This window comes from Manacus candei, unplaced genomic scaffold (genome assembly GCF_025592945.1).
Source record: "Manacus candei isolate 608988 ecotype Guabito, Panama unplaced genomic scaffold, ASM2559294v1 h1tg000002l, whole genome shotgun sequence".
Lineage (NCBI taxonomy): Eukaryota > Metazoa > Chordata > Aves > Passeriformes > Pipridae > Manacus > Manacus candei.
Genome location: NW_026138050.1, coordinates 14694164 through 14713873, shown reverse-complemented (window position 1 = coordinate 14713873; position 19710 = coordinate 14694164). Strand labels below are relative to the sequence as shown.

The 19710-nt window shown below is 63.4% G+C and overlaps 1 protein-coding gene across 3 annotated transcripts in view; it reads left to right on the top strand.

The window, feature by feature from the left end:
* The first annotated feature begins 1348 nt into the window (after nt 1–1348).
* Nucleotides 1349–19710, top strand: part of LOC127467867 (mitochondrial import inner membrane translocase subunit TIM16-like) — a 38492-nt gene continuing 20130 nt past the window's right edge. Inside the window, exons 1-9 of one of the 3 annotated variants that reach the window (XM_051780345.1) lie at nt 1349–1492; nt 4652–4748; nt 5035–5109; nt 6645–6715; nt 7060–7243; nt 7735–7811; nt 8914–8964; nt 16779–16865; nt 17111–17193. In XM_051780345.1, coding sequence (XP_051636305.1) covers nt 1433–1492; nt 4652–4748; nt 5035–5109; nt 6645–6715; nt 7060–7243; nt 7735–7811; nt 8914–8964; nt 16779–16865; nt 17111–17193 — 785 coding nt within the window. In that variant the 5' untranslated portion in view covers nt 1349–1432. Of the gene's footprint in view, nt 1493–4651; nt 4749–5034; nt 5110–6644; nt 6716–7059; nt 7244–7734; nt 7812–8913; nt 8965–11492; nt 11598–16778; nt 16866–17110; nt 17194–19710 lie in introns of those variants that run through there. The other 2 variants (XM_051780374.1, XM_051780354.1) reach the window with 2 other exon arrangements.

Sequence of the window (19710 nt, the reverse complement as noted above, 5' to 3'; positions counted from 1 at the left end):
TGAGCGTGCAAACTGACACACTGCCCTGACACAGCACCCACCATGACACGGCACCCACCATAACACAGCACCCACCATAACACAGCACCCACCATAACACAGCACCCAGACACAGCACCCACCATAACACAGCACCCAGACACGGCACCCACCATAACACAGCACCCAGACACGGCACCCACCATAACACGGCACCCACCATAACACAGCACCCAGACACGGTACCCACCATAACACAGCACCCAGACACGGCACCCACCATAACACAGCACCCACCATAACAAAGCACCCACCATGACACAGCACCCACCATAACACAGCACCCAGACACAGCACCCACCATGACACGGCACCCAGACACGGCACTCACCATAACACAGCACCCACCATAACACAGCACCCAGACACAGCACTCTGACACAGCAACCACCCTGACACACCATGCTGGCACAGCACCCTGGCACAGTACCCACACTGACACAGCACCCTGACACACCGCCTGTCCTGACACACCGCCCACACTGAGGCAGCAGCTTTTCTCTAGGGGGAGGATAATTCATGCCAAGCGCGTCTCTCTCCCACCTCCGTCACCAGGCGCCTCGGAACGCTCCTCAGCGGAGGTTCGGCCCTGCGGCGCGTGGGAGGCCGCAGCAGCGGGGCTGAGCTGTGAGGGGGATGTGTCAGATGCTGCCGGCTCCTGCTGGCGTTTCACAGCCCGGGTGAAAGCAGGGAAAGAGGCCTGGGCTCCACCGGGCATGGGTGACACCCAGGCTCTACCAAGCATGGGTGAGACCCCAAGCATGGGTGATGGCACAGCCGGGCCCAGAAGGCTCAGCGGGCTCAGATCCAGAGCTCCTTCTCCTCCTCCCCTGCAGCTGTGTGTGCACACAAATGTCTCTGTTCACTGCCGGCTGCGAGGCCGTAGGGGATGAGGACACTGTGCCCACGGGACTGGAAACTTCCCGCTCCCCTCATCCTCCCTGCCCAGAGCCCGAAGGAACGTCTGCCCTTGTCTGGCAGGAGAGCTGGGTGACAGCCGGGGATCACAACCCGGGGTGCCCCTGGGGCCGGTGACCCCGACCCTCTGCGGGAGTCAGGGAAGGGGCTGGCGACCCCTCGGGACAGTCACCCCCGGAGTGACTCCGACGCCGGGGCTGGAGGCTCTGATGGGGGTCCCGGGGGGTCGGGGGTGGGGGTCTGTGCCCTGCTCACGGTGACAGCGGGGACACAGGACACGCGTGGGGCGAGGGGTCCTGAGGGGGCGTGTCGGGGGCGTGTCGGGACCCAGAGGGCGGGACCGGCGGCAGCCCCGGGGCGGGCGGAGCTGCGGGGCCGGGCCGGGCTGGGCTGGGCTGGGCCGGGCCGGGCTGGGCCGGGCTTAGCTTAGCCGGGCTGGGCTGGGCACGGCTCGGTGCGGCGCGACCGGAGCGCCATGAACCGCTTCAAGGCGTCCAAGTTCCGGCACACCGAGGCCCGGCTGCCCCGCAGGGAGGTGAGCGCCGTAGGACCGGCCGGTACCGTGCGGGCGGGGGCGGCGGGGCCGGGGCTGCCGGCGGGCACGGGCACGGACAGGGACAGGGACAGGGACAGGGCAGGACTGGCCCCGCGGTACCGGCAGGGCGCGGCTCAAGCTCCCGCGGCTGCGGCACCGCCGGTGCGGCAGGGCCGTGCCCGGGTCCCCCGGCCGCGCTCAGAGTGCGTCGCCCGGGCGGCCCTTCCCTGGCACACCTTGGCGCCGGAGGCTCCCGGCCCCGGGGCGCTCCGCAGGTGGGTCTGGTGGGGAGCCCCAGCTCTGTCCCGGGGCGGTGCAGCCCCCGCGGCCGGGAGCTGCTGGCGTGGGGTACCCGTTCCGTGGTGCTGCACCCTCCTGCCGCTGGACACGGGTGGCCACGGGCAGTTCATCCCCGGTTCCTGCTGCCCGCCACCCCAGCTCGGCTCGGTGCTTCACCTGCGCTCGGTCAGCCCTCTCGGGCAGCGCCAGCCGGGAGCCATGCATCCTGAGCGTGAAATGCTGGGCCCCGCTCCTGCCACCCCACTCCTGCCGCCCCACTCCTGCCACCCCGCTCCTGCCACCCCAGTCCTGCCGCCCCAGTCCTGCCGCCCCAGTCCTGCCACCCCGCTCCTGCTGCCCCACTTCCGCAGGCAAAGAGGAAGCGCTGGGCCCCGCGGGATGGTGCTGAGCTCCCTCACCCTGCCCGAGAGCTGCACAGCTCGGCACTGCTGAGGCCAGGCAGGTCCGGGGGGTCTCGCTGGGCAACATGTGGTGCCCAGCTCCAGTCTCAGCCCCATGAATAACCAGCCCCAATCGTACCAGGTGTCATGATCCACCTCTTCGCGTGGTGTTGGCAGTAGGTAATCCTGCCGTGCTCTCCACAAGGCTGTGGAGCTTGGCCAGGGCGTTCCCTTGGATCCCTGTCCCTGCAGGTTTGGCAGAGATGTGGAGTCAGGGGTGGGTTATGCCAGATGAGCTTCGTTGGGGACTGTTATTAGGATACAACCCTTCTGGGGGCTTCCTGAGCTGGGAACTCCAAGCATCTCCTCAGCACTGTGACCATTAGTGAGGCTGGTGCTGCTCCCAACCCTTGGATGTCAGTGCACTCCTTCCCTGTAACTTCCCAAGCCACCCTTGTACCTGTGCTCACACAACTCTGCAGACCTGGTAAGCACCCAAAACATCCTTCTGAGCTTCAGCTGTAGGAGGGGACGTAGTGGCCCCTGCCACTGTCCCAGCCTTGAGCATCCACCCCCCACCATGGCATGCCAGCGTTGGTGTGTCTGCAGGACAGGTGGCGGGTCATCAAAATCTCAGCTGGTCAAATGTTTGCGACCCTCAGGGTTCAGATGAGGCCCTGGCAGGGCAGAGCGTGTGTGCCGGGGGGGTGTGGGTGCTGGGACACTTGGCTGTGTGGATACAGCATCCTCCAGGCAGGGACGTCCCCGTCACCACTGCCCTGGGGTCGGTTCCCACGGTGGGGTTGTTCTGAGGGACAGGGGGCTCTTGCCCCTGTGTGCAAGGAGGCATCCACTGTGCCAGGTGGCCTTTCCAAAGGGCCACGCAGCATGAAACGTATCCCTGGGAATCAAGGCCACACCACCCAGCTCTGCAGGGCAGGAGGTGGGAGGTGGATGTCTCGTCTCAAAACCCATCTCAGGTGTCACGGCGGGAAACACTGTTGGGTCCCTGGCTGAGCGGGTTGTTTGTGGAGGCTCAGGCAGACACCTGACCTGGCCGGATCAGGAAGCGCAGTGTAAACATGAGGGATCACATCTGAGTCTCTTCAGGCAGCGTCTGCGGGGCTCTGCTGGCAAATGCCCCCTGAGAGCTCACAGTTTGTTCTAGGGATGTAGCCAGGATGGTTCCATCTGCTTTCCCGGCCGTGCTGGCACGCTGAGGAAAAGATCACTTCCTTGAGGGCTCCTGCCTGTGCACAGGGAAGTTGTGGGGCCAGGATGGACCAGCTCAGTGGTCCCTCTGCAAAACCTCAGCGCAGGGGTCCTGTGTGGGACCCCTGGAAGCTGGGGACCAGAGGTGGCTGGTGTCCCCCCTCGAGGGACCAGTGCAGAGTGATGGGATGCAGTTTGTAGGACCCTTCCTCCTGGGTCTTGCTCATGCTCCAGACTTGTTCCCCATCCCTACTGCAGCCCCCTGCCCACCCTCCAGGTGCAGGCAGAGGAACCTCCCTTTGGCAGGTAAGGGGTTAAGAGGTCTGTACCAAGCTGTGAGGGCTGGAGGAAGTGCTGCAGGAACCGCTGCTCCCTGTCAGGCCTCAAAAGGAAGCTGTGCAAGGAGAGGAAACCCGGGGCTCCTGTACGCAGCTCCCTCCCCTTCGAGGGTGTCTGCCTGGTTTTGTGGGGTGTCCACTGCTCCAGACACCTGCTGCAGCTCTCCATGATGCCAGTGGCTGCCATGGGCACACAGTCATGGTGGCACCCATGAAACACCTGCCATTGCCATTGCTCAAGGGTTGGACTTGGCTCTGGGCGTGCCAGGAAGCTCCTGGTCCTGGTGGCCACTTGAGGTCGGATATCTGAGCAGGTCTGGCTGATGCAGGGTGTCTCAGTGCCCCACGGGTACAGTGCTCAGCTGTGGAGTAGCAGTGGGATGTTTCCCACTACTGCACAGTGGGATTCTGGATTTGGAGCTGTCATGAAGTTCCTTGGCTGCATGTCCATGTGGGAAGCTTGCTGCCTCGGTCAGCCACAGCCTGACACTGTGGTGCTTCACAGACCAACAGCTTTTGTCCCATCCCAGACTCCCTGACCTCAGTTTTTATCACAAAGTCCTCTGAGCCCTTCCCTCAGTGGCAGAGCCCAGGGCTGGGACAGTTCTGGGGAGAGGCAGTGCTGGGAGCCAGGATGCTCCTGCCTGCCATCCTCCAGCCCCAGCAAGGGACTGCACCTCGTGTTGGAAGCAGGAGCAGCCACATTGCCCTGGCCATCCCACAGAGTAGGACCCTACAAATGTGCCTCTGGCACAATCCCATTGGTATTGGCAGCCTCCAGGTCTCCATTGGCATGGGAGCTCCACTGGGGCTGAGGGTCTCTAGCCATGCAGTGCCAGTGTCTCCCCTCCAGCTGTGCTCTGGCCATGGCATCAGGCCCCACCATAACAGAGGCAACTCCTGACATGAGTTTTCCCTCTCCATCCTAGGCATGGATTGGGGGTATCCGAGCAGGCTCCATCGCATCCTGTGGGAACCATGTGAAGTCCAGCTGCTGCTGGATTGCATTCAATGCTGAGGCAGCAGGTGAGGCACAGGGGGTCCCCTGCACAGCTCGTGGGGTGGGATGGATTTGTCCCAAATCATCCATCGTGGGGGGGTCAGCCCCACGGACACCAGAGATACGAGGGTGAGGGGAGGAGGCTTTCCCTGAGATCTTCAAAAGTGCTGCAAGTCCCACACCTCTTGGCTTGCATTTCAAAGCTGGGTGCCCCTCAATGTATCCCAGGCTGGGGGATTCCTGGGAGCATCCCATAGGGAACGGTCAGGCTGGTGGGTGGCTGGTGACCTGCTCCTGTGCCCTCTTCTGTAGGTGTGTTGGGCATTGTGCCGCTGGAGTGCGAGGATGGGGGCAAGAGGACCGTGTCCCAGCTCTGCTGCCACTCAGGTGGGTGTCAGGTCCCACCTCCCACCTCCACAGGAGGCGTTTGGCCTCATGTGAGCTGTGCCGGGGGGCTCTGGTGCTGAGTCCCAGCCCTGGAGGCTGTGGTGGGCTGCCTGCCAGGCAAGGGGCATGGGGAGTTGCTGGATTCCCAGGGAACCATCACCCATGGGCAGGGTGACCCTCACAAGTCTCACAAGGCACCTGCAGCTATGCTGACCACAGAAGACTGCCAGGCTGGAGCCGAATCGATCTGTGTTCCCTCATCTCTCAAGCTGCAACAAAGCCTGGACATGTAGCTCCTCCTCACGCTCTACTACGCACTCTTTCCACATTACTCATTGCGCGCCCTGAAATTCCCAGTACACCCAGTGCCAGGCTGGGGATGGCATCACCACGGCTGTACCTGGCTGCAGTGGTGGGAGGAACAGGCTGGACCAGCAGCTCTGACGTGGACAGAGCAAGTGCTGCAGGGGACAGGCACTGGCAGCATCGCTGCTGGCAGAGGAACAGGGCTCTGCCTCCTGCCTGGGCACAGGGAGGGTTTGTGGGGATCTCAGGGTGCCCCTCTCCTGGTTGTTGGAGCAGCAGTGCCAGCCTGGGGCGTGCTGACCACCCACTTCCCAAAAATTAGACCAGAGCAGCAAGATGGGACCCAGTCCCAGCACCACCTTCCTGTGTGTGTGCCCTGGCATGGCCAGAGGACTGCACAGTGTGCCCTGCCTGGGCCACCTCGGCCTCTGGCACCAGGAGCTTCCTTGTGTTGGCAAACCGGCCACTGAGCTCTGCTGCTTCCTCGGGAGTGCCAGAGGGGTGCATGGGAGCCAGCCCAACATCCATGGCCTCTTAATGGGATTAGCACGAGCCCTTTGAAGCCGTGCTGTGCCACAGCAGTGCCTCCATAGCAGGGAAGGGATTTTCTCTCCTCCCAGGCGGATGCAGCAGAGCGAGCTGCCTGCTCTTCGTGCCTCTGGGGCCTGTCTCCTGGAAGCAGGAAAGTACACAGTGACCTACTTTTCCGAGCGTGCCAAATGCATCCGAGGGGCTGCTGCTGATGGTGCCAGCGTTCCTCCCGCTGGGCCCTGCTGCCAGAGCTGTGAGGAGTGTCCCTGCCGCTGGCATCCCGAGCCAGGGTCTTACAAAGGGAGCCTTGTTACAGGCATGGCTCCAGCAGGCCATGGCCTCCAGCATCTGGTCAGCACAGACAGCCTTGTGCTGTCCGTGCTGCTCCCTGTGCCTCAGGGGGACGTTCATCTGGACATCATAGCCACGTGTGGGTGGTGATGGGTTAGACAGGGAGATGCCTTCAGGGCCCCCATCCCCTACCAAAGGGGTGCAAGACCTGCTGGACAGTGTGGATGGGCTCAGGCACTCACAGCAAAGCTGAGCTGCTCCAAAACGCCTCAGTGGGTCTGGATCTGCCCCTGGTTGCCCACGTGTGTGTGTGTGTAGGGAAGGAATCAGGCTGGGGAAAAGGGAAGGGACTGCCACGCTGTCTGCAGGGGGAAGGTGGGGACAAACTTCTGCCCTTCTCCTTCCAGACGTGGTCACAGACTTTGACTTCTCACCCTTCGATCAGCTCCTGCTGGCCACAGGCTCTGCTGATGAGATGGTGAGTGCTCAGTGATAGGGGTCCCAAGGGGACACCCTATGTCCTCCAGCATGTCCCTGGGATTCACTGTGGAGTCCTGGAGGAGATGGGGTTGGAATGATGGGAGTAAGAGGAGTGTGGGGTGGAGCATAGTTGGGGAGCAGAGTGGGACATCCCCAGGTTGTGGGGGACAGAGCAGATGGTGTCAGACAAGGATCAGCCTTCTCCTGTCTGGGATCTGAGCTGCAACCAGGGGTCACCTGCTGTCCTCAGGGACCAAAGCCTGGAAAAGCAGCAAGCCCAGGCACCCAGCTGGGTCCTGCTCACCTGCCTGGGGACTGACCCACCTCTCCCTGGGGCTGCAGGTGAAGGTGTGGCGCCTGCCCGAGAGCGGCCAGGACATGCCCAGTGGTGCGGGGCTGACCCTGGGGCCTGGGGGGGGCCCAGTGGACGTGCTGCAGTTCCACCCCACAGCTGATGGAGTCCTGGCCAGCGGCGCAGGGAAGGGAGTCACCGTCTGGGACGTGGGGCAGCAGCAGCCCCTGACAGGTAGGCAAGGCCACGACTGCCTGAAATGTCGGTCTGCAGTGCTGGTGCCTGAGCCCAAGTCCTGACCTTGGTGTCGTGGAACAGGCAGCTGGGGTGGCTTTTTGGGCCGGGAGCACCGTAGTCCCTCGTGCCTGTGCACAGGCTCCCTACGCTCTGGTGCAGTGCTGTAAAAGGCACTGGTACTGCCCAGGGTGTCCCTCTCCCTGCACGTCCCAGGGCGTGGGCAGATGTGGGTGCCGTGGGTGGTTGCTCGCCCAGACCTCAGCTAACCCCAGAGCGAGAGGAGGTGGGTGGCAGCACAGGCCTGTGGGGCTCCAGCAGCTCAGGAATGCTCCCTGCACAGACACAGCAGTGTCCCACTGGGTCCTGGCTGCCACCAACCCTTCAGAAAGGACAGATCAGTTCCCCTGGGAAGTGTTCCAGGTGGGAGAGTGATGACTTCTGCCCCATCCGTGGGAGGGACCCTTCTTTACCCTGCTTTCCTCCTGCAGCCCTGGACTCCCACGGGGACCAGCTGCAGAGCCTGACCTGGAAGCGAGATGGCCACCTCCTTGGCACCTCCTGCAAGGTGAGTGGCACACGTGGGTGACTTCACTGTGGCACAGCATGACAGGGCTGGCCACCAGCTGCACCCTGGTGTGCTCGGTTTCATAGAATCAGGCTGGTTTGGGTTGGAAGGGACCTTAAAGTTCATCTCGTGGGCAGGGACACATTCCGCTAGACCAGGCTGCTCAGAGCTCTATCCAGCCTGGCCCTGAGCGCTTCCAGGGGTGGGGAGTGTGGAGGGACGGGAAGTTTCGGGTAGGAAAGGGCAGGAATGAGGTCGGCGGTACCGCTGGGATGCGGCACTAGATGGCGCCGGCCGCTCGCGGGGCTCGCACGGCGGCCGGGCGGGCAAGCTGGGCGGGCAAGCTGAGCGTCCGAGCCAGGAGCCCCCCAGGCCATGCCTGGAGGCTGAGCAAGCAGGTCTGAGCACACAGACCCAGCCCGCAGGCTGAGAGCACGGCCCCCTCCCCGCGCCAAGGGCGCAGACGGTCCTGCGGAGCCGGTGGGCTCGGGATGGCGCTCGGAGGCCAAGGATGCAGAGAGAGCGGGCTAAGCTGGAGTCCCGGCTGTGGCTGGAGCCCCTGCCAAGCGTGCGGGTTGAGCACAGAGGGTACAACACCAAGCTGTGCCATCTGGGATGTGGGGCAGCCCCCGTGCTGTGCCGTGTGGCTGACACAGTGTGTGCTCCCCAAACAGCACCCTGGCAGTAAGGCTGGCACCAGGGCACCCCTCTGCTGCCTCTGTGCCCTGCCAGCCCTTGTGAAGGCGGTCCCGTGCCCCCTTTGGTGCAGGGATGCCAGGCACGAGAGGGCTTGCTCCCCTCCAGCACTGCCAGGATGCCCAGCCCTGGCTGTACTTTAGGAGGCTCCCTCCTTGTCTGGGAGTAGAGTGTCTTGGAGTCCTGGTGAGGCTCTGGGGGTGCTGGGGGTACACCCCTGCCCACAATGTGGGACAGGACTAGGAGGACACAATGCAAGCCATCCATAGGAATAGACACTTCAGGCAGGAGAGTGATGGGCAGGAAGGAGAGGGGCTGCTCGCTGCAGCCTTCTGCCTAATACATCCTGACAATCCCACTGGCCCCAGGGTCCTTAACCCTCCTCTGTTTTCTTTTATCTCACCAGGACAAGAAACTGCGGATCTTTGACCCCCGAGCCAGCCCAGCTGCCTCCCAGGTACCATCCCCTCTGGCTGTGCTGCAGGCAGCCCTGCCCGACTTGGGTGTCTGCTGGGGGGGTGGGCTTTGGTCCCCCAAAACATCCCAGCTGGGGCAGGACTTGGGATAAGCAACATGGAGGCAGGGACTGAAGGCAGGGGGAATGGGGCTGCCTCCTTTTTGGCGCCAGCGCCCTCCCACCCAGTTTGGTGATCTCCCCCAGTGCCCTGGCACACTGCAGGCAGCAATCCCGAGCCCAGGGGACGTAGGGGCTGTGGGCTCCCGGGCTGTGCAGGCCCCCAGGCTCTGTCCTGCCCTGCAGGAGCTGGACCAAAGGCTCTTGGGGATGAGGACCTGGCAAGAGTGAGGGCTGGGTGGCCAGATCTGCACAGCTCAGCAAATAACAGCAATTAGGAAATAAGTAGAGAACTTAAGCCTTGACGTCAAGTTCAAACAGCCTCTTATTAGAGGTTTCCTGTGGCTTGGGGGCTCTGGCTGCTGATGGCTGTGGGCCCGAAGGGAGGGATGCAGTGGAGAGTAGGGTGGGATGGCTGCAGCAGGCTCTGATGCTCCTGGTGCCTCTCCTGCTGCCCATGGGCTCAGGAAGCCACTGTGCTCAGGCACAGAGGTAACCCTGGGCACCAACTGGAGGGAGCCAGTGCTCCAGCACTGCACCAGGACTTTCCATCTGCTCCTGCCCACAACCTGGATTCCGAGCTCCTGTAAGGCCCCTGGGTGCTTCCTGTGGGTACAAATGGTGCCCTAACCCTTCAGGCAGCCTTATAAACACCCCACCACAATATATAAACATAAACCCAGTGGTGACACGTGCCAGCGAGCCAGGGCAAAGTGCTTCCAGCCCTCCAGTGGCCCCCGTGACACTCCTGCTCCAAGCTACCACTTGGCAGGGCTGGAAGGTCCCACTACCTGGTCCCAAATTCATCCTGTGACTATCCATCCGTGGCCCCAGTGCTCCCCTCCCCGCCTCCCCCCACTTCTCCCCCTGCCAGACCTGTCAGCTTGTCTAACAGTGCTTCGGTGGAGCCGTGAGCGCGATGGGCTCGAGCCAAGTCTCCTGGGGAGGGTGGACTCTGTCTCGCTGAGCTATTAAAAATAACGTGTGAATGATGGTGGCTGTTCAAAGCAGGCAGCTCACTTCCCTCCACTGCTGTCTGATCCAGCCTGGGGCTGGGGATCCACGTTTGCCAAGAGAAATATGCACCTTCATTGCTGCAGCCCTGCCCCGGCCAGCTCGGAGTGGATGGAGATGTTTAGTCTTCGAGAAGTACTGTGCTGAAGGGGAAAACTTTAAAATGCCATAAATCCTCTGGAAGTTTGTGCAGAGTTTGCTTAGCCAAGGGGATTAGCACTCCTGGGTTTTGTTGTTTCTTTTTTTCCCCATTGCTGGAGGGCTGGTTAATTTGGAAATGCTCCTTCTCTCCCCCCGGGCCAGTGCGGTTACAGAACCAGGTGATGCCACAGCCGCGGTGCGGTGCCAGCACCTCGGGAGCTCCTGGCTTAGAACTTGCCTGTTTTTTTGCAGAGGTGAACGGTGGGATGGTTTTTCCAGCCAGGCTGGCCCCCACGGCGCCGCGGGCTGGGTTTCCTCTGCAGCGGGCGGAGGGCTCGGCACCGCCGGCTCTCCCCCGGCTCTCCGCGGCACTCGGTGGTGCCAAGAGCCGGCCTCGGCCTTGGGCTGCTCCTCCGGCTGGTTTTCTTAATTTGCCAAGCCTGCCTCATTAAACATTCCTTTTTTTAGAGCAGGGGGAGAAGAATGAGAAGGAGCTAAAATAAGAGGCTCAGGGAGGAGGGGTCTCTCCTCCTAATACCTGATGCTGCTCTCGGGTATTGTGGATGCAGCACACATGGGGCAGCGACTGAGAGTGGGTGAAAAGGGTGACTGGCAGGCTGCCCACACCCCAGCCATGCCCTCGCCAGGGCCTGACCCCCCATTCCCGGCTACGCCCGTGGCAGCTATTTTGAGCATGTCCCAGTAGCAGGCAGGAGTGTGTGACGCAGTGAGAGCAGCGTGGACAGGGTCTGGCTGACCCCGTGGGGTGCCTGGTATGTACCCGGGGCCATGATTTCCCTTGGGAGAGCAGTGGCCTCATCCTGCTGGACGCTCAGCCCCTCGTTGCAGGCCCTTACTTGAGTGTTAGGGCTGTACTCACACCGTTGCTCTCCGTGCCTCCTTGGTGCCCCTGTACTGGCAGCGTAGGTGCCAGGGCTGCAGTGGGTCCTGCTGTGCCACCCCATGTAGCCATGCTGCTGCTGCCTGGCAGCAGGTCCTGGACCTGGGTCCAGGTTTGAGCTCTGCTGTCCTCCTGGAGAACCCTGTGAGTCCGCTGCCTTATCCCCTCCCAAGGCCACGCTGCCCCAGCCGCCTGCTCTCCCTCCCACAGGTGCTGGTGGTCGCCCTCCTCGCCTTGACCCCCTCCCTGGAAGCGAGTCACATCCTCTCCCTCGCGGCTTCAGCTCTGCCAGGGCTCAACATCGCTGCTCCCGCCCTCGCCCTCCTGCAGTTCCTGTGCCAACCCCACCAAACCTCCATCCCATGTCCCCCTGGGCCGTGCCCTTGGTGGGACAGGGCACACAGTGCTGAGCAGGGAGTCAGTGCACTGGGAAGGTGCCCATAACCCAGCTGATCCCCAGGTGGGTCACCAGCACAGGGCAGGGCAGTGATTTGGGTATGACGTGGGCTTCTACAGTGGCATCTCCACTTGCCCACTGCCCTGGCCACCTTCTCCTGGGTACAGAGCCCATGGGCCACATTCTGTCCCCCACACGCTCGTGCCAGGGGCTGTGTGTGCAACTGGCCAGCACCTGGCTCCCGGGACAGGGACACAACCAGGACAGGAGCTGTCTCTGGGAAGCTGTGGGGCTGCTGCTGAGCACAGCTAGTGTGGGATGGAGAGGAGCTGGCTCTGTTCTCACGAGAAACTTCCTCTGCCGGCGTTTCGGCAGGACCGGGGGCGAGGGAACGGCCGCGCGCACCGGGCCGGCGCACGCTCCTGCTCGTGTTGTAATGAGCTGTTTTAATGAGCAGGGCCGAGGCTGAGGGTGCCTGGGGACAGCTGGGAGAGCGTCCCTGCAGGCCTGTCCCCACCGTGGGTTTGTCCCCCCACCCTGTGGACTGTGCTGGGGGCAGAACGCGGTGACGGGGCGCAGCTGGGGCTCACAGCCCAAGCACACCTGGTGCTGTCCCAGCCCAGCTCCAAGTCCCAGAGTGGGAGAGGGACTCCAGCCCTTCTCCCAAACCGTGGCCACCGTCCCATGGGTCACATCAGTCCCTGCCACAGTGGGAGATGCAGCAGGAAAAGGGTCTCCATGGGCAGCATCGCTGTGGTGGCAGGGTGATGCTGTGGCAAGGTGGAGATCCAGGTTGGAGTGACCCAGCTGTATCCACAGCCAGGAAGGACTCCATGGACCCCAACATGCCACCACTGCCCAGGGTCCAGCTGTCAGTCTGGGGCTGGCTGGGGACCACTCGTCATTGTCAGTGGAAGGCGCATCAGGACATAGAGAGACTTTTAGCCTTCCTCCCCCGACACCTCATCATCATGGTATCCCACGCTGGGGTCACCCCGGGGGTACCTGACTCCCAGCCTCGGCAGCGGCTTCCTCCGGGCTGGGGGAAGGTCCACAGCATCCCACATTCCCAAGGAGACCGTGGGAAGCTTTGAAAAAGTTGGCCTGACTCTGGGCTGCCTATTTATAGCACCGCACACTCGGCGCTCTCATGCTTCTGTTCCCCAGCGTAGCTGCACAGGACTGTTTATATTTCCTCTGCTCTGCTTCCCCCTCGGCCGTCCTTCCCAGGAATGCCGCTTGGTATGGCAGACACGGGGAAGTCGAGGAGGATTCGGCATGAGCCAGAGGCATCTCAAAGGATGTGGGTGTGTGGTGGCACCGGATGGATAGGCCTGGATGCCGGTCCCTCCTGCTGGGAATGGCCTCGCCAGCTCAGGCCCACATGGGTTGGCATCTCCCTCCCAGCATTTTGGAAGCCCAAGCCTATGTCTGACCTGGGACTCCTGACAGGCTCCTACTCCAGAGGGCAGAGGTGTTTTGGGATTTGATAACAGCCTCGCAGCTGACGGGGTCGGAGGCTGCAGGAAGAGATGAGGTGTGGGAGAGGAGGGATGGATGGGTGCTGATGGGTGCTGCAGCCTGCCCACCCCACAAGGCCAGCGAGTTCCCCCTCACCTGCCCAGGGATGGAGGTCATGCTTCCATCCTGGTCCTGTGTCCTGGCATTCGTGCCAAGGTAGGGGCTGTCTGGGTAGGAGCCCACTCACCTTCCTGCCCTTGCTGGGCTGGCAGCATCCCGAGTGGAGGTGGGGGCTGCTCTGGCAGTGAGTGGGAGAGGCAGAGCCTAAGGATACCCAGCTCCCTGGGTCACAGGGGCACCACAGCAATGCTGCCCTGGCCAGTGGGATCAGGGAGGTGACATGGGCAGGAGGGGGCTTGTCCCACTCCATCTTCACCATGACACAAACACCCCACACTCAGCAGTGGGCAGGGGCCAGTGCTGGCAGTGTGGTGGCTACTGGAGCATCCCTGCTGCCATGTGGGATCCCTTTGCTCCCCTGGAAAGACCAGATAGATCCTGGTCTCCTTGAGCTACAGGCAGAGACCAGGAGTGGGGCTGGCCTGGGAGAGGCTGCTCTGCTTTCCTGGCCACCTCTGGAGTAACTGGGACTTGGCAAGGAAGGGAGATCACTCACATTCTTGTTCAGAGAGGAGGACTCTGTGCATGGTTAACCCCCTCAGCTCCCTGGAATCTGTTCTTCCTGCCCCCAGCTGCCTCATAGGGTGTGGAAGGAGCAATGGCTTCCCCATGTGCATGGAGCTGGAGGGCGTCAGTCCCTGGAGCCCCCCACAGTGCCCTGGCCAGGCAAGACCCCTCCTGCCCTGGCACCTGCTGGCAAAGGAATGGCTCAGCCTGGCTCTGGTGCCTCCTGTGCCCACGCAGATCCTGCTGCTGGGGTTGCTTCCCACGGGGATCAGATGCCTGCAGGCTGCTAGCCATGCTCATAGGCTGCTAGCCACAGGCACGGCTGAGCTGTCCCAGCCCCTGCCATCCACGGGGGCTCTGCCAAGGGCACAGCTGGGCCTCCCCCCCACCATCTGCCTCCTGTCCAGCCCCACGGCTATGCCCTCCCTGCCCTGCATCCGGCTGAGGGTGGACGGTTCCCGTGGAGACGGGGATCGCCTGGGAGCCGGAGCAGCCTTGGCTTTGTGTGGGGCTCTCCCAAGCAGCCGAAGGCAGCCGCTCCCCGCGGGCAGCTGTTACCAGCTTACCCGACCCCGCCGCTGCATCGCTGCCAACAGCTGCATCCCACACGCCAGGCCTGGCCCCCCCGCGGCCCCCTCCGTGTTGCACAGGGAGCAGGGCTGGGGACCCCTGTGGGTACCAGCGCCTTACCCCAGCCTGTGGTGGGAGGGATGGGTCGAGACTGGGAGGGGGATGGTGCTGGAAACTCTCCCCATGCAGCTGATCTGGCTCTGAGGAGGGAGTGCAGGCTGCCCCCAGCCTGGGCTGCCCAAAACCAGCTGAGCTGGACCCATGCAATGGGTGGGAGGAAGCTGGGCTGCCTGGGCACTGGCAGGGAACTGGGAGGCCTCCTTGGATCCCCACGTGCTGGCCTGGAGCTGGTGGGCCCCTTGCAGCCTGCTGCTGGGACAAGCAGCTCGGAAGGGATGCCTGTCCTTTGGGCTGCGGCTGCTCCCCTGCTCCAAGGACACGCGTGGTTCCAGCATCACTCCAGGAAGGGTGCCAGGATCTCTGCCAAGCTCTGCCAGCCCCAGAGATCTGCAGCAGCCCCATGGCCACCCCAGGGCTCTGAGCTGACCAAACCACACCAGTGTCCACCCTCAGTGCCAGGTCACATTGCCCTGGCCCTGCCGAGACCCCCCACACCAGGGGACCAGACATGGGGCGGGGGGTCCCCAGGAGTGACTGCTGTCCGCCGGCTCACCTCTGGCAACATCTGCACAGCCGGGTGTCTGAGCGAGCCTGGAGCAGCCCAGCCTCCCACATACTTGCTGCCATACGTACTGCTGAGCCAGGATGGAACTAATGCAGAAAACATGGCCCTGCTCCGCAGCCGGCACACCACGGGCTGGGAGCGCCGCGGCAGTGCCCTGCCCTCTGCCAGCCCTGCCACCGCCCCGGGGGCTGCTGCCCACCGCCGGGGGGGCCAGGGGACCCGCAGGGCCCCGGGGCCATGGAGCCAGCACCATCAGCTATGGGATCTCCAGATGTTGAGTTCTGGCTGCCACAGGCGCACGGCTCAGGTGCAGAAGTGCTCTCCTGGCTGACATGTGGGCTGGCCCCAGCTCCTGGAGTTTCCATCCCTCTTGGCACCAGTCCTGGGACATGTTCCCTTCTCCAGGTCCTTTCCCTGCTGAGCGCTGGGTCCACTGCCAGCATGTTGGTGGAGGGGGCTGGGCCCCTCCTGCCCCACATCCTGCTCCCGTGGCTGGGAGCACAGGGCTTGCTTAGCTCGGCCAGTGCTGCCTCTTCCAAGTGAGCCATGTTTGCGCTGGCAAGGCAGCTGGTGTGACAGAGCCAGGGAGGACGAGCTTGGCACAACGTGCCTCCTCTCACCCTGACGCTCTCCACACAGTGGCATCTCTCTGGGGCTGGAGGCTGGGACTGAAGAAAGGTGCTCCAGCAGGGTTTATCTGGTGGGGAAGTGGGAGATACAGCACCTTTGTGCTCCCTTGCTGGCTGCTGCGGTGGAAGAGCCTTGCTGGCTGTGGCTGATGGTCACAGTGCTCACACCAAGGGGGATGTGCTCACACCAAGGGCTCCTCCATGGGCACCCCCAGTGCCCCCATCCCTCCTGCCCCCTCCCATGCCTGGTCCCCCTGCCCTGCGCGGTGGTGCCGGAAGCACCGTGGTGGGTTTGGCTCTGGCAGAGCTCTCTGCTTTCCCTGCCAGCTCTGAACTCGTTAGCAGCCATTTATTGGTGCTTCACAAGGAGAATGAGGGGCGTCGAGCATGAGGGGCGGCGAGCACTGCCTGCACCGCGGGCCAGGGCTGGCTGCCGGCTCCCGCTGGGCACCGGGAACCACAGGGCCCATCTGGGGGACACATGGGAGCCAGGACACACCCGCTGACAGCCCGGGGAAACTCTACCCCTCCTGTCCTCGGTAGGACTGGGATGGGGGGCAGGATGAGGCGGTGGCATGGGCTGGGGGTCCCAGTCCTGCAGGCAGCCAAGGTGAGAGGTGGAGCAGGGTGCAGGGGATTAGAACAGTGTGGGGAATGTGGCCAGGCTCAGTTTGCCATGTGTTTTGGTAGCATCTGGACACACACGGGGCACCCAGCCCCTGCAGGTGGGATTCGGCATGGATAAAGAGCTCGGAGATGCAGCCGAGGAAGTAAGTCCCTCTGTCATCATGGCCACAGCCAAGCCTCCTCTAGTGCCTGTGGCATGGAGCGGCTTCCTCGCAGCACTCTGACCCTGTCATCCCCTCACCGGGTGTGGGGAGAGCCCTGGGGACCCAGGAGCCATCCCGTGCCCCTTCATGCTCACGTTACCTGCTGCCTCACCCTGCTGCTCACCAGGAGCCGGGCCAGCCATTCCACAGGCAGCCGTGCTGGCACTGGCACAGGGTGGGGGCTCAGGGCTGTCATTGCTTGCGGGCTGTCCCCACTGCACTGTCCCCACAGCCGCTCTCAGCAGAGGTGGGAGACAGCGCTCGGCTCCGTGTGCTCGGCCTTGGCGCGATTCACAACCGTGGCTGGTGCAGCACATGTCCCTTCAATGTGCCCAGCAGGGCTGGCAGCAACACTGACAGCCGTGTCTCCTGTGCCTTGCAGAGTGTCCCGGGACATGAGAACAACAAGGACTCCCGGCTGCTCTGGATGGGCTCCAGTGATTGCCTCATCTCCATCGGGTTCAGCCAGGTACAATCCTCTCTGGGAAGGTGGCCCTGGCACTACCAGGATGTCCCAGCCCCACTCCCTGCAGCTGCTGTGCCAGGGCCCTGAGTGCTTTTTAGGTGGCTTAAAAGCATGGAAGCCAGAGGGCCCCTCACCAGGCGCCCTGGCCCTTGCTGGGATGGCAGGAGGATGGGTGGTGAAGGCGGTGGCACCGTGGGGAGGGCCGGGCAGCCCCAGTGCCCACTGACACCATGTCTGTACCCCTGCAGATGCGGGAGCGGGAGGTGAAGCTGTGGGACACGCGGCGATTCAGCGGAGCGATGCTCACCATGGCACTGGACACCTCGCCTGGGTAGGGACGGGGACGCACTGCGGGGCTGGAGGGCGGGCGGTGGGGACGTCATGGTCAGGGACCCACAGGGAGTGTGGTGGTGAAGCAGGAGGTGGCAGAGAGCTCCTGGCACCAGCAGCATTTGGTCCGAATCTGCAGACAAGGCTGGGGACAGCTCAGGCACATCCCCATCACCATTTGGGTGGCAGTGCTGGGGAGGGCACAGAGGTGCTCTGTGACGCTGTGGTGGGTGATGGCACTGCCGGGGACAGTGTCTGAGGTGGCTGCTGGCTGGGTGGGCGTGTGTGCTGGGGCGTTACCACAAGATTCTGTGGGCGAGTGAATCCCTTTGGCACTGCTGGAGCACCGGGGCGGCACGGCCCCAACCTCCCACTCACAGCAGCGCCGTGGTGCTTTGTGCTGTGGTGCCGTGGTGACTGCCCAGCCAGCCGTGGCCAGGCTGGTGCTCACCAGGCATCCCCTGGGGAAGTGGAAGAGGAGCTCTGGCAGCTTAAGGGGTCAGTGCCCCTTGACACGGCATGATGGAGCCGTCTCCTGTCTGTGGGGCACTGCCAAGGCCAGGAACACTCCAGTCAGACTCAGCTTGGCCTCTCCCACACTGCCCACAGAGCTGGCCTGGTGTCACAGTGTGGGTGAGGAAACAGGAGGAGGAGGAAGAGACTGTGCCTTCATCCCACGGGGATGGGGGTTTGAGCCATGCTACTTGTTGGTATGTACTAGAGGCCACTGGCTTTTCCCAGAGCTGCTGGCAAAGCACTGGGATGCCAGGACCCTCACTGGACACTGAGCTGGCTCCTTGGTGGGCTGAGTTGCCAGGGCAAGCTGGATGGTCAGCAGCTACTGGGTGCCAATATGGGGTCTCTGGCAAGGGGCTGACTGAGCTTTTGCAGCAGGGTTGGTGCTCGGCTGCCCCACCGGCATCCGCTGCACCGAGGTGTCAGCTCTGGGCTGGTGCTGGCAGCACCCGGGACAGACAGGAGGGGAGAGGATCAGCTGTGGGCACAGTGGGGAGATGTCAGCATGGTGGGAGCGAGCCGAGCTCGCCCCTCCTGCGAGCTCCCCGGGGAGCAGCTCCCAGCCCTCGGGCTCCCCAGCTCCGCCAGCGCAATCGGCAGAGGCAGCCGTGCGGTGCAGCCTCGGTGACCTCCATCATTAGTTCCAGAGTGAACACTGCCAAGGGAGGCCGGGGCACACAGCGGCTTTGGGGTCCACTATTGCTCTTGGCGGAGAATCCAGCGGGAATCACCCCGAATCCTTCTCGCTGGGCCGGGGTGAGCCAGCCCGGCTCGATGCGCTGCCGGCGCGGGGCTCAGCGCGGGCTGCAGCTATTTTGGCTCCGGGTTTATCGGCCCAGGAATGCGGCTGGCGGGCGCTGCCTGCGCGTCACGCCGGGGCCCTGCCGGCCTGCGGCTGCGTGTGGGGCCACACGAGAGGGGCTGGGGGTGGCGGGGTCGAGGGGGGACCCTCCCGTGCTGGGGAGGTGCTTTCTTTAAGCAGCCGCGCTGGGGCCGCCGCGCTTCCAGCCCCAACCGCTCCCGCCTGTAAATCTGGCGGAGATGACAAATGGTAGAGGGGGATTTGGGCTGGCTCCCGGCGGAGGTGCCGAGCGGGGGCTGCGCTCTCCCTCGGGCTGAGCCGTCCTGAGCAGGGGCTCGACACTCGGGAGCCCTGGAGCTGTGGCTGGGGCAGGGGGTGGCAGTTTTGGGGGGTCACCAGGTACCCCTGGAAGCACTGCTCGAGTCAGGCTCAGTGCTAGAGGAACTGAGCCCCCCGGAGATGGCAGAGCAGCCGTGGTGCTGGGTGCCCGGCGTGGGCCATGGAGGCAGGTCCCTCAGTGCCGGCCATGCCGTGAGCGAGGCACGGGGAGCTGGGTGCAGCGGCAGCAGCTCGTTGAGGCTCTTTGAGGAAGCAATCAGTGGGCGGGCAGGAAACTCATACCATTCATTACTGACGCCAGGCCGGCAGGAAGGGGAGCCCGCATCCCACCGAGTCCCTACCGCGTCCCCTCTGCGTCCCCACCGCGCCGGCACCACATGTCCCTGTGGCACCCCAAGGCAGGGCCATGGCGTGCCCCAAGGTGGGGGTGACTCTAGAGCACACACCCCAATGCCCACAGCCTACAGGGTGGCTGCACGCTGCTCAGCATCCATGGGGGAAGAGGGCTGAGAGTGGGGGGCGCTGGCCCCATGCACCCCCACATCAGCATGTGCCTTGGGGGTTCCCATCCCAAATCCTGAGCAGGTGAGTTGTTTCCAACCACACAAACCTCATTTTCAAAGCACCCTGACAGTGCCAGGGCCAATGCCCAGACCCCTGAGGAGGCGGGAGGCAGAAGGTGTGGGTGGCCCTGGCCCCTCCCCGCGCCGTGGTCCTCAATGTGCCGCCTCCGGGTACCTGCCATTCCTCCAGCTCAGGTTTTGTCTCTCTCCCGGCCCCCTTTAATTAGATCAAGGAGCAGCAGGGCAGGAGCCAGGAAGGGGCCTCAATAGGTTATTGTTGCCCTAAATTGTAACCAGC